This window comes from Phodopus roborovskii, unplaced genomic scaffold (assembly GCF_943737965.1).
Source record: "Phodopus roborovskii unplaced genomic scaffold, PHOROB, whole genome shotgun sequence".
Lineage (NCBI taxonomy): Eukaryota > Metazoa > Chordata > Mammalia > Rodentia > Cricetidae > Phodopus > Phodopus roborovskii.
Genome location: NW_026125562.1, coordinates 1,940,149 through 1,953,878, shown reverse-complemented (window position 1 = coordinate 1,953,878; position 13,730 = coordinate 1,940,149). Strand labels below are relative to the sequence as shown.

The following is a 13,730-nucleotide window of genomic DNA, read 5'->3' as shown; positions in this document are numbered from 1 at the left end:
TACAAATGATGTGATATAAAGTAATTTGTAGAGAAAGCTTGTAAGTATTATGTCTATTGTCTCTTCTTATTCCTTTGGTAAGAATAATTACATAAAATGCTTGATTGAGTAAGGCTGTTTATATTATCCCTTGGATAGTATAATAAAATAATATATGTGTACTGCCTCATTCAAAATTCCTCAAAACCATAACTGTCCCCATGAGCTTCTGATAAGGGTATACAGGATGGGACTTGTGAGCAGTTTGGAATTCTGCTTGTATATTTGAGTTTAGAAGCCTGTTGCATGTATAATTGGCTTGACACATATTTTACCATGGTGATTGAATAGGACTCTCTGCTGTGGGATAATCCTCTGTATGCTGTGAATACGTATTACTATCATTGATTAATGAAAATCCTGTTTGGCTATAGCAAGACAGAATGAAGTTAGTTGGGACGATCAAAATGAAGACTGGAATGAAGAAGGGTAGAGTCAAGAGAGACACCAGCCAGCACTGAGAAAGCAGGACATGAAGAAATGAGGTAACAAGCCAAAAGCCATGTGGCAATACATAGATTAATAGATATGGGCTAATTTAAATGTAAGAGCTAGTTAGTGATAAGCCTGAGCTATCGGCCAGGCATTTATAATTCATATTCAGCCCATGAGTCACTTATTTGGGACTGTGTGGTTGGGATGGAAGCACTTCTATCTACAATTCTTAACTTCAAAGGTTGGATGTCAGAGGCTGGAAGTTTGTCTAGTAACAGACATGGAATTTTGCTCAGGGAGGCCTGCCAGCGCTCTTTCTAAATGTTTGCATGGGTAGTGAGAATCAAAGAGCCTGTTTTACTATTGGATTTTCTCCAAGATCTCAGATGGTCTCTCTCTGTTGGAGACTGAATATGCTGGTATTAGAGCTGATGGACTGTGAAGGCCATACATTCCAGAAGACATAAGAAGATAGATGCAAAGTCAGTCCAGCCATGCATACATTAAAGGTTTATTTAGGATTACTGAATCATTTACCAAAATATCTGTTCCATAAACACTTACCAGAACCAAGAATAAAGTGTAGTCATACTATTGAATAGCTAATGTTTCAGCTCCTGTAGCTAGACAGAGCTGAATTTAAATTCAACTTTTATATGCATTAGCTGTGTTATGAAAGAAAATCTTGCCCATTGTCTGTGCCTGATTCTCCCCATATTTCAAATAGGATAATATTAGTTCACACCAAATAGAGGTATTGTGGGATTTAAGTCTGTAATATACATAAAGTTTTTAATGGAGTGCAAAAGCCTAATTAGAGTAGAATTAAATCTATACATACTATCAAAAATTACAGTGAGGGAGAAAGAAAGGAATAGCTAGTTTTACACAGGAGAGTTTAGGTAGGCTTCATTGATAAGTTAGTATTGAGACAGAGTCTTCAAGGATTGTACAGAATTTCAATAAATGGAGAAGAGAAGGAACTTTTGGAGAAAGAAATGAATTTTTCTATGGTGTCGTGATTTGTACAGACTACTGATAGAGTTGTCTGTACTCACTAAATGACTAGAATGAGATTTGGTTGATAACTGCTAAAACAAGGGGACAGATTGGGATGATGAAGGGGGCAGGCTACAGAGTGATAATAGGGCTGGGAAATGAACAGGTGCAGGAGGGATGATTTGAAGAGCAGGAAAAAACAATCAGAGTTCTGAGGAGCCATGAGTCTTAGAGAAGACTCTTTTGTTTGGACAGATGTCAAAGTGGAGACAAAACCCAATGGAGACACAGATGGCTACTCAAGTAACCCGAGAGGTAAATGTAGGAATTGTATAGTCATTAGAGGAAAGATAAACCTTAGTCTATGTTCTTATTCCATCTCTACTACCTGTGAAAATCTGAAGCACAAGAATCACAATCATATATGCTTCCATATTTTGAAAAAAAAAAAACCAAAAAAACAAAAACCATAGCCTCAACCTTATAAGATCTGTGTGAATCTAGAAAGGACTAATGCAGTAATGCAGTTAAAGTGCTTAGGAACTGACTGGATAATAATGCATTGATGTGTACATCTGGGACTATAGAAACTGGTCAATGTAAATCTAATATCATGGAAAATAATAGAATAGTCAACAAATTACTTCCCATTACTCAGAGGAGTAGGAGATATTGTACAACAATTCAAGTTGGATATCCAAACAGACAAATAATGTCAGATCAATTTAATTTTTCTTACTTGATGAATATTAGGCTAGGTCTTTTAAGTAAAGGTAAAAATATAAAGTACAACTGAACTGTGTCTTTGTCTGTTTCCATGGTGTTCTTAAGGCCATACTGCAAGAAATTCTTTAGATCACCATGTCCCACAAGAGTGCTTTGTAGAAAGCTATTGAGTGTTCAATGAAATAAGTTTGGGAAATACTGTCAAACAAGTTACTTTACAGCAGAACTTATTAGATATTTCTAATAGTATGGTGTGAATATGTCAAAGTAAGTATAATAGAATTTTCTAATTATTTTGCCATAAAATTTAGAGAGTGTGTGTGTTTTGGTGTATAATGTTTATAGGCAGGTGTTCACATGTATACATCTGGTATATATTTGCCATGTTTCATGTATAGAGGTCAGAAGATAGCCTTAGGTGTCAGTAGCTGCCTTACACCTTGAGAGAGGGTTTCTTGTAGTTTGCTGCTTTATAACCTTGACTAGCTATAGCACTGGTTCTCAACTTTCTTAATGTTCTGGTCCTTTAATACAGTTCTTCATGTCATGGTGATCCCTGGTCATTGCTATTTCATAACAGCAATTTTGCTAATGTTTTGAATAATAATGTCTTTTCTGAAAGTCTTAGGTGACTGCTGTGAAAGTGCTGTAAAAGGGGTTGCAACCCACAGGTTGAGAACCACCATTCTGCCGTCTTCTCTCTCTCCACCTCTCATCTCCATGTAGGAGTGCTGGGATTACAGATGTGCACTACCATATCTAGCTTAAAGTGGGTTCTATGTATATGATCTCATGACCTCATACTTTTATATAAATTGCTTTACCCACTGAGCCATCTCCCAGGACTGTCACAGAGTTTTTCTAAGGGTAGAAGAATGAACACAGTTTGAGAAACAGACATCGAGACATTACATTTTTCTGGAGATAAGGCCTTTACAAGGAGATTGTTAAGTTCCATGTTAAAATAAAATATGGCTTATGTTACATATACCACACTTGCATATGCATGCCTTAGTGATAAAAGTTTGGGAATTGCTACTGAATACCTTTATTCATGATCTGTACAATAGGAATCAAGAGAATCATGATTAGGCATAAGGTTGGACAGAGCTTCTCTCTACTTGGAAAATAAAAATGAATTTCAAAGGACATTTAAGAATGTATTTTATTAGAAAATACTATAAAGGTCATTGGGGAGACAAAAAAATAACTTTTATATAAAACCATAAGCATTTTAAGAGAAAAGACAAAAATCTTTATGAACATGCATATGTCTTTGAAGATACTGTATCTTAACTGTAAGTACAATGAAAAGGAGTATCATCAGAGAAGTTCTTAGTTAGCATTGGTCATGTTTATCATAGTAAAGAAGCAGAGTAGTGTGATACACCCAGAAGACTAGGGTAATTTTATTTTTTAGTATTGGTATGCCATACAATTCTTCCTTGAGGCTATATGTATCATGAGAAAGAGGCTTTGAGTTGCTCTAAAATGCAATAACTTCAAAGCTCAGGGCCTTGAAGCAAGATCCCAGTTTGAGTTGTTCCTAAATGTTAAAGTAAGTGCCCCTGAAGTGGATCTTATAATGAAAATCTCCCGCTTTCTAGCTCAGACCTGAGCAGGTATACAGAATCTCACCTTCTCCTACCTACTTGTGAATCTAAGTGTGGTGATCACTTGTGACTGGTGACATCTCCAGGCCACCAAGGTAGATGTTAAAGGTTTCAGTCTCTTCTTTTTCATTCTGATGACTTGAAGTTTGTTATGGATATGTGACATCCTAAGAGTATCTCTTAGTTGACTCACAATGCATGGAATAAAGTCACATGAGGATGTGTGTGTAAGTATATGTGCATGTGCTAACATATGCATGCATGTGAGAGCAAACAATATGGAAGAACCACGAAGGGCAGGAGGTTCTGGAAACAAAATGAAATTCAAAGAACCTTTACAAAAAAATAACATTTTATAAAAAAGAAAGTAGAGATTCCTAGGGAGGCAAGAAAGATGCTTTTTCTATAAGCATTATAGAAGAGAAGAGTTTGGTAACTTGGGTGGAAAGACCATAGTAATAAACTAGAGGGCTTCTAAGACAGATACCCAAGTAAGTGACATGCAAATTTTTTATGTGAGGATGAGATATGTGTTGTAATAAATAAAACTAGGACAAATAGAGTTTTTATACTATGTAGGAAGATATAAAGGACCAAGATCCAACACTGAAGTTAAGAAATAAATTACATTAACAAAGCTATCCAATAGAGGACAAGACTGTCTTAAATAAAATTATTTTGTATAGTCTATGAAGGCATTATGCACAGCATATTTTATGAATTAACTTCTTAATCATCTTAAAATTACTGTGAAGGAAGAACCATTATTCTCACACCAAGAATGGGAGACATGATGTTGGGGAGGACAGATTAATTGAATAGAGGAATGTGTTTGATCTTGTCATATGCTGCCTAATTGTGAAAGTATTTATTGCCATTGTTGGGTGTTTTTAATTAAAGCCTGAAATGTTAGAAAAAAGTGTTGATTTCAAGATTTTTCCACATAATTTCTAAAGTTTTTCACCAAGGTTTTGCTCTATTTATGACTGGAAAATTGAATTGACTCCTTAGCCACTATCCATATGCCATTTTGCTTCTTGAACATAGATGTGAAAGCACTCCAGGTCTTTAAAACATTTAAAAACAGAAGAGGGGATAGTTGAACAAATAGGGAAAAATCAAAGGAAGTGTGGTGTCTTGGTCAAGACTAACTAGGTGGTATTTAATATGCAAACAGTTAAGGGATGAAAAAAATTATGCCCTGGAAAATATAATAAGAACGTCATTTCAGGAAGGGATCTTCTCAGAATCAAGGTCTTCCTAGAGAAAATATTAAGCACCAATTACTTAAGGCACAGTGAGTGGAACAGGGTGATGTTGGCAGTGTCTTTAACATCAGGACATGAAGGTGAACTCTGAGCCATTTTCACTTAGGGAAAGCCTTAACTAAGTTTGACAGCTTGATGATAGGAGTTCTCAGGTAGTCAGACATATGAGACTACAACAGATAACCTCAGGAGATCCCTTCCAAAGTCATAAGTCCATGGCTTTCAATGACTACAGAAAGTTCAGAGTCCCAATAAATAAAATCACCTAGAAAAAAAACCCAACATTTCTGCATAACAGAGTTTTAATATATTAATTTTAGTAGCAAGAACTCAGTTTCTCCTTTAACATGGAGAGAAACCGAACATTCTTACAAAGAGATTCTTTGTTAACCTCTGGGAGGGGTCATTTTTGCTTCACAGAGATTTATTCTAATTTTCTGTTCCCCACACTTCATAGCTTGTTACATGGTCCATTACTCCAACATGTAACTCGATAAAGCTTGGGTTCTTGTGATATTGCTTTTCAGCTCCAGCTTTCCCAGCTGCTGCTTTGAAGTACCTGATAACATTCTTTGCCTTGCAAGGAGCCCATGGCTTGCTGTTCAACTTCTCATTGTCCTGTGGCTCTTCAGACTTCTCACTGTGTGGCTCTATGCTAATCTTCCCCTTTCTCTGCTTTTTTAAAGATGCAAACCTTAGGCTTTTCCAGGAGGTTAATCTTTCCATCCATAGAATTGTGCAATTTATTCGGGAAATAGTACCTTTTCTCCTTAAGCATGTCAAGTTTGGGCCTTACATATTTAGGGATGTCAGTGGGTCATGACATGAGTCTTAATAGGGCATATCGTGAGACCTCTGTGAGCACAGACACTCCCTCTGTTCTTTCACAGACAAAAGCCTCTTTTCTTCATGTGGCACCCAGAGGTTTATAGTCCTGCTTTTTATCCAAAGGCATCTCCTGCTCTAAGAATCCAAAGCAGTCATGGCTCAATGGCTGGCATTTGGGAAAAGTCACCTATCTCTCTAGGCAAAATTTTGGACTCCCTAGAATCAGAGGAGCTGGCCTTCACTGGACAAGGCATCTTTTGTGAGAAATAGAAATGGAACCATCAATACCCAAAGGTTTGTGGAACTTGTTTATGGCTCATCTGTATTAATAGGCTATTAACTTGGGAGGGGCACCTCCTGCTTCACCTACTTAGAACAAAATTGCTTCTGTGATTTTTAAGAACTATTTTGCAACACATTTAATGGAATGGTTAGAGGACTGACTAACAGGTGATTATAGTGATAACACATGCTTAGAAATGATAAAATCGTGAATAAATCTTCTGCTACGTTTTAAAAAGGAAAGAGGGAAAGTCACAATTGTAAGTGGAACCAAGAAAGAAACAATTCATCATGCGCAGAACATGTAATGGAGCAAAGTTACTCACAGGTGTTTGCAGTGCCTTTGGGGATAGGGAGGTAAGAGCCTGGACTCCAAGGTCGGCCCTGATAATTCTTCTTGCATTTCCCACAGTCTGGACCAGTTGTGTTGTGCTCACATTCACATGTCAGCTTGCTGTTGTCATATACACACACAGTGGCATGCAGGTTACACTTGCACCTAGGCAGAGGAGAGAGAGACAAAGAGTTCTCTGTCAGTCAAGCTGGTCTTACAATTCTAGGTACTAGGCATCATGTGTATCTTTCAACCCATGTATCATTTTTGTGATCCATACAAATGAGTGGTGAAACACATGGAGACCTTCAGGCTTAGCTCTAAGGATCTCTGACAAAGGGCTTTTGGAGAAAGGGTTGTTGAGATGTAGTTATCTTCACTCTACATTCTGAGGAAGCCCGATTCTAGTCTATTCTTTGGGGGCCTGAAGTTCTCCTTGGAGAGCTGTGCTCCTAAAGACTTTCCTCCAAAGCCATCCAAAATATCGTTTCCAGTGGATGGCTCATCTGTGATATCAACATTCTGAAAACTTTGCCAGTTTCCTTTGGCTTTAAAGAAAGATGTTATCTTTCTCAAATCACAGAGACAATTCTCATTTGGTCAAGAAATGCCACTCAGTCTTTTTCTAAGGACTCAGAAGCTTATGATCAGGCTTTCTCATTAGGGACTAAATAATCACACAAACTTTTGCATCAAGTCCTGTCCCCACCCCCTGACCCTAGGGGAGATGAGACACCAATCTTTATACTTTCCATTCTCAATACATGGCAATAACAAGCTCCCTCAGAAAAAGGCCAACTGAGTCTAGCAAGAGGTGCTTCGAATCCTAAAAAGTACAAAACAAACCAACGTGTATATATGTAACAGTGATTTGAGGCTACTAACTGTGACATTAGAGCTGTGACTTATTAGAGGCAACAATGGAAGACATAATTTCCCTAATCCATTTCCAGATTCAAAGTCTTTGACTAAAATCAAGAAGGCTAACTTGCTATTCGTCAAGGCAGAAGGTAATAAAGTGTCTCACATCCTTTTCAAGCCATATCCTCTGGGAAGGTAAAACCTACACTATCAGAATGACCATGAGTAGGATTGTACCCACACAGAGCAGAATGACCATGAATAGAGATAGATGCATGCCCACACAGAGAAGGCCAGGGATAAAATACCAACATACGTCAGACTTCAGAATTTAAAATGTCACCTGTGTGTAGGTGTGTTAAAATGAGAATCTTCTGTGAATTAGGTAAGAACAACCAAACCCAAGTTTCATAAAGACAAATACTGCGGTGTTTTGTGTATTTTCTTTGGAGAAAGATGTCATAAACCAGAAGAAAGTAACAAAACACTTTTTCATAGGTTTAAAATGGAATTGTTTAACAATTGTTATTTCTACAATATCTGCTTGGTAATGGCTATTTTGATGCAAATAGGCTCATATTTATGACAAGGAAGAAAATGAATGGGTATGACTGTGACCTAGAGACCCTTGGCTCTCTTCTAATAAGGTGCAGTTCCCGAAGCAATGATCATTCAGCCAAATATCTCTGGGAAACCCGGGCCTCAGTTTCCTAATGACTCTCTTAATAATGAATAATACTTCTAGCCATTGTTCTCCCTCTGTGTATTCAGTATTTATGTTAAGATGGAATAGTCACATTAAAATAATAGAAATCAAACTTAAATATAAATAGCATCTTTAGAGATTTGCGTTTTTACCATCTGCCTAAAAGGAGAAAAATAATTCATTTGAGCAGATAGTGTTTAATTGTGAACTAGGCCCTAGAACAATCTTAGATATGCAGGCAGTTACATGTGCTGGTGTGTTTTATTAAAAGATCTTCTTCTTTCCTGACATTAGCACCTTTATTTATGGATGTGTTTATACATATGGAGGATGTTTGAAATCCAAGTGACAGAAGCACCAGCTCCTACTGATTTAACATCCTATCTGGTGTTAATGATTTCAAATGAGGAAATGAACAATGTGACCCCCCCAAAGAATATGCTTACTTTGTGTTTGAAGACTGAGAATGAAACACTCCATGTGAAGTGGATTATTTATCTTGCAACTTTCAGTATGTGCACACTCATAGCTCTTCTTTGAGGTCCATGCAATTTCCATTCTAAAGACATTATATCAGTTGAGAAAGGTATTCTTTGAATAACAAAAGGAGATGAAAGGAGAATAGATGAATTGTTGCTACTATTTTTTCTTATATTTCTGGCAGTAAAGGACGTATTCTCACCTGTATTAAAGCTTGTTATTGAGAGTTCAACCCTGTATATAACCCTTAACCAAAACTCATATGTATTTCCAGTATTACTATTCTGAATAAGTTACTTCTGTGTGTTGGTTTAGAAATTATTACTTAAATTTTTGTAGTTTAAAAAAATATCAACAGAATATATGATCCTTTTTATCCTCTGGAAAGAGTAGTGTCTACCTTGTACCTGGTCATCTCCAGCTACTTCCTTGTTTTAATTCTGAGTTTCTGGTGCTGTGATAAAACACCATGGCTGAAGACAACTTGTGGAAGAAAGGGCTTATTTCATTTTATAGCTTATAGTCAATTATCCAGGGAACTCAAGGCAGGAATTTAAACAGGAAAGGAACCTTGATAGAAGAACTGAAGTAGAAGCTATGGATGGTCTCTGCTTACTGGTTTTGCTCCTCCTAACTTCTTTGGCTTGCTTTTTTATATACTCCAGGATTACATGCTCAGGAGTGGCACTACCGTTAGTGAGCTAGGTCTTCTCACATCAATCATTACTCAAAAAATGCCCCACAGACTTGCCTACTAGCCAATTTCATGGAGGCATTTTCTCTATTGTGGATATAAGTTTGAAAGATTCCAACCAAACTTCTGGGTTTTCCTTTCCTGTTCACACCTCTTTCTGAGTATTTTGTCTCAGGAAGTTTTATATTGGTCAACTTGACTTCCTTCATCTCAGTAAACCAAGAATGGTTACTCTCTATCACTTTCATGCTCCACTTAACTGGTCATCATCACTCCATATTCCATCAAGTCCTCAGATTTATGCTCTTCCAGTATCTCTCCACCAATAGTTTTAGCAGAGATTTTTATCCTTGATAATGGTTGTCACTGTATATTACTTAGACATTTATGAAAATGCTACAGTTACACTTCTCAATCACTTTCTTACTTAAATGTCATTGGGTAATTCCTGGCTTACAACTATTGTAAGATTTTAAAATTATTATCAGAATAGAGACTAAACTCTATGGTATGCCCCCAACTCTCTCTGCAATTTACCTCTTTTCTCCTTTCTAGCTTCACTGTTAAAACTCCTAACTCTTTCATTGGGTTTTGAACTTACATTCAGGTACTCTTACAAGTTATTTCTTCTTCCTTCAACATTGTATTGTCTATCCCATATCATTTTCATCTGGATAATTTTCTTCTGATGTGAACTTTAAGAGATCTGTGCCTAGTTCTAGGATGATATTTAAATACCATTTGTCAATCAACTAACTAAATGCCTAATTCCATCCTGTAGAATGCTGATCTTCTGTGTGTCTATATGAAGCCCATGATCTCTCTGCAATAGATAAAATTGTTTTTCAGTTGTTTTTCTGTTGTTGCCCTCACTGAGAGAGAGAAGTCATGTCTATCTATTTATTGTTACAAACTCAGCATATAGAAAGTTTCTTGACACATTATAGATGATTAAACAGGTGGATAGAAAATAAGTAAACTCCCCGAAGGTAGGAAATTCATGTGGATGCCATACTATGTATAGCATGGCAATAGATTAATAATAGAGTTAGTAAGCATCGGACAATATCAAACACTCTATGATATATGCTAAAAACGGTCACATGCCTTGCTATTACTTTTTCATAAAGCTCACTGGTAAGGTCTTATAAACCCAATTTAGTTTAATTTAACCTCTTGAGGACTTGCCAGATGACTGAAATTGAACCTAAAAGCTCTTCTATAATGATCCCAAAAGATCTAGCAAAAGGACACAGCTCAAGGGAGGGTATAATGGTAAATATTATACTCATTGTAAGGCCTGTGTTTTTTATCTTCAAGTCTTCATGCTGGGACAGCAAACCCTGTTTAGCTGGAGCTTGGAGGAGCCTTGCTTTGGCACTAGATACCATTTATATGTTCCAGAATTAAATCTGCTGACCCTGGGTGGATTTCCAGCTTTCCTCCCTAGTCCTTGTGACAGTGATGTGCAAGGGCCAAGGGTTGACAGTGCATGCTGTAGCACCACGGCTTTGCCCTGCATTGGGAAATAGTTCCCTTTCCCTTTTCACAGTTCACTTTATTCTCATCCCTCCCTCTCCAATCAAAAGCTGAAATCCTTTATTTAGAACCCTTGCCAACCAGACTGACTTTTATTCTAAAGGTAAATAAATAAATAAAAATGCATTTCAGTGTTGAGAGATTGCTCTCAATTCTTGGTATCATGACCTCTGGCCTTATGATGGGTTGAAGGCAGATTTCTGAGCACCCCACTTGTCCCTGACAGATTTGTTGTTCATTTTCATTGTCATCCAGCTCCCACACCTACTGTCACAGGCAGGAGAGGAACTGTACAGGTGGAGAGTCTAAGTCTTTGATAATAGCCACATATCTGATGTTCTGATATCTGCTATTCTCTGGTGTTGTTTACATACAGAAAGCACATATGAAGATGTTGCAGATAGAACTAATTGACTTGCCTGTACCTTGAAGATCTATTTGTCTGCAAGTGACAAATAGCAGACATTGTCAAACAAGAGCTACTCTTCCAGACTTTTAAACAAAAATAACCTCTATTCTGTGCTCCAAACTTAATGAACACCAATGTGTTCTCAGTTTCAACCAGGTCTGTACTTCCTGTATTTTAGTGACCAGCTGTCATGAGTCAATTTAATCTTGCTTATAAAATCGCTCCAATGTTTAGTTCTGTGCCACCTGCCAGTAGGTATGAAAAACCCATGCAGTCTGCCAGGTTTTTCTTTATAACTTAATATATCTATTCTGGGACAGAATTTCCTACCAGCCAGAGGTCTGTATAGTCTATTAGAAATGTTTCCAATAGGGAGACTGGGACTAGGGGAAGCTTTCTATCTAAAAAGTAAAGCAGAACGTAAGGTCAGGTTTTGCCTTGCAGTTCCTGGATTTATCTAATCTTTCTCCTGGGAGAATTCATTATTAAGTAAAAGAACTTTATGCTTCACAGGTATTATAGACACAAAGTAGTACTGTAGAAATGAAGCCACATGGGCATATGTTTTTGTATAATTTCTACATGTAAGACATTATTTATGTGTAAATCAGCTCTTACTTAATGAACTGAGTCTAATTCCCCTCTCCAATATCTATACTAAGGTATTTTTCAGCCATGACCAGACCTGACCTGGACCTATCCTTTATTACAATTTGCACTTTGGATAACCCTTGATTATATAAGTAGTTTTTAGAAAATGTGTCAGCATTTATATTGGAGCATTAAATAGCTTTTAAAATAGGCGAACATTTATAAACAATGAATATATCTTGATTTTCTGCCTCTGTAGCCCCTTGTTTCTTTTCCCATTGACATATGAATTCTAGGCTCTCATTTCCATATGTTATTTAAAATGGGGCTTGTAACAAACTAACTTCCAGATTCCATGTTCTGTTATAAGCATTTGATAATGTGACTCCAAATGCTGACTTTGCCATTTACTTACTATGAAACCATAGATTAATTGATGGAAATTCTTGATTATTTAACTAGATGGGAGTTAATATTACCATGAAAATAAGCTTTTGAATTTTTTTCAGTGATGAAGTTTCTAGACCAGAAGATCCACTTTAACTGTGGATGGAAGCATTCCAAGGACTGATGTGTTGAACTGTCTTTAAAGGAGAAACGGAGCTGAGTAGCAGCATTCTCCACTCTCTGCTTCCTGACTGTGGTTGTAATGTGATGGGAGATGTCATTCTGTAAATATGTTTCTCTTATTGGCTAATGAATAAAACACTGGTGGCAAATAGAAAGGCAAGATAGGTAGGAGGATTCTGGGAATGTAAGAGGGTGGTCATGATGTCGGGGCTTGAGAGAAGAGGTTCGGACCCCCCTCCAGTAAGATAAGACCACATGGAAACACTTAGTTTAATATAAATTGGTTAATATTTAAGACAGAGCTATCCAATAAGAAACACTAATAACTGGTCAGTCAAAAGCTTTATATCCAATACAGCGTCTCTGTGTGTTATTTGGGGCTGACATGGCTCTGGGACCTGGGCAGCAGGAAAACTGTTTGTAACAGTAATGTGACTAGTTGCCTCACAAGCCTGCTCCCATGCCTTTCCCACCAGGATGGGCTGTACTTTCAAACCATTACACAAAATAAACACACTTTCCTTAAGTTGCTTTCATTTGATATTGTGTCACAGCAAGCAAAGAAATAACTAATACAGGTGTCTAGCTTAACAAATTACATAATGACACAGAGTTAATGTGGACTGAATACTCCAAAGCACCTGGCATTATAGAAAGGTACAAACTTCATCATATTCCCAAGAGGTCAGCACCATCAACTACAGATGATGCAGCTGAATACTAAGGGGGTCATAAAAACCTGAGACCAAGAAGGAACAATAATTCTGAGCATAGACAGCCTACCTCCAGTGCCATGTTCTTTCTTAATGCTAAGAGGCTTCTCTCTTCCTAAGTTTCATCTAGGCTCAGTTATTTCATCAGTAAATCACAGACAACAGATGGTTGTCCTTCAAAGGACTCTTGTGGAGACTGAACAAAATAATTCATGCCAGATGTTACTATCTACTACAAAGCCATAGTATGTAACTTTTTAACATTAACATTTCTAATAATTGTTGTGTCTATTAACAATTGGGCTACCAATTTATTTTGTAAGTATTATTACATGTATGTAGCAACCTGAAAAGGCTTTCAGGTATTCAAAAAGAGTATATAACCTACTGAGTAGGAAAAATGAGACATAAATAGAGCATAGACCACAAGATGGTAATAAATTGACTTTTTAATTATGACAGAATAAGGACTTAGTCTAATGGCACCATACTATCTATAGGTAATAGATGATGAATTCACTATAGAGGATAAATTCTACTATTAAAGTAATGAGAAAGAATAAAAGCTACTATTTTTGTTTCCACAGAAAATGAAAAGATGTGGATTCCTTCCAGACTAATGTGGTTTGATCACACCAGACCG

At 37.0% G+C, this 13,730-nt stretch overlaps 1 protein-coding gene across 1 annotated transcript in view; it reads right to left on the bottom strand.

Moving 5' to 3' along the window:
• Positions 1-13,730, bottom strand: part of Ntng1 (netrin G1) — a 330,833-nt gene that overhangs the window by 75,001 nt on the left and 242,102 nt on the right. Inside the window, exon 3 of the mRNA XM_051177690.1 lies at positions 6,517-6,689. Within this exon, the coding sequence (XP_051033647.1) occupies positions 6,517-6,689 (173 nt within the window). The remainder of the gene's footprint in view (positions 1-6,516; positions 6,690-13,730) is intronic.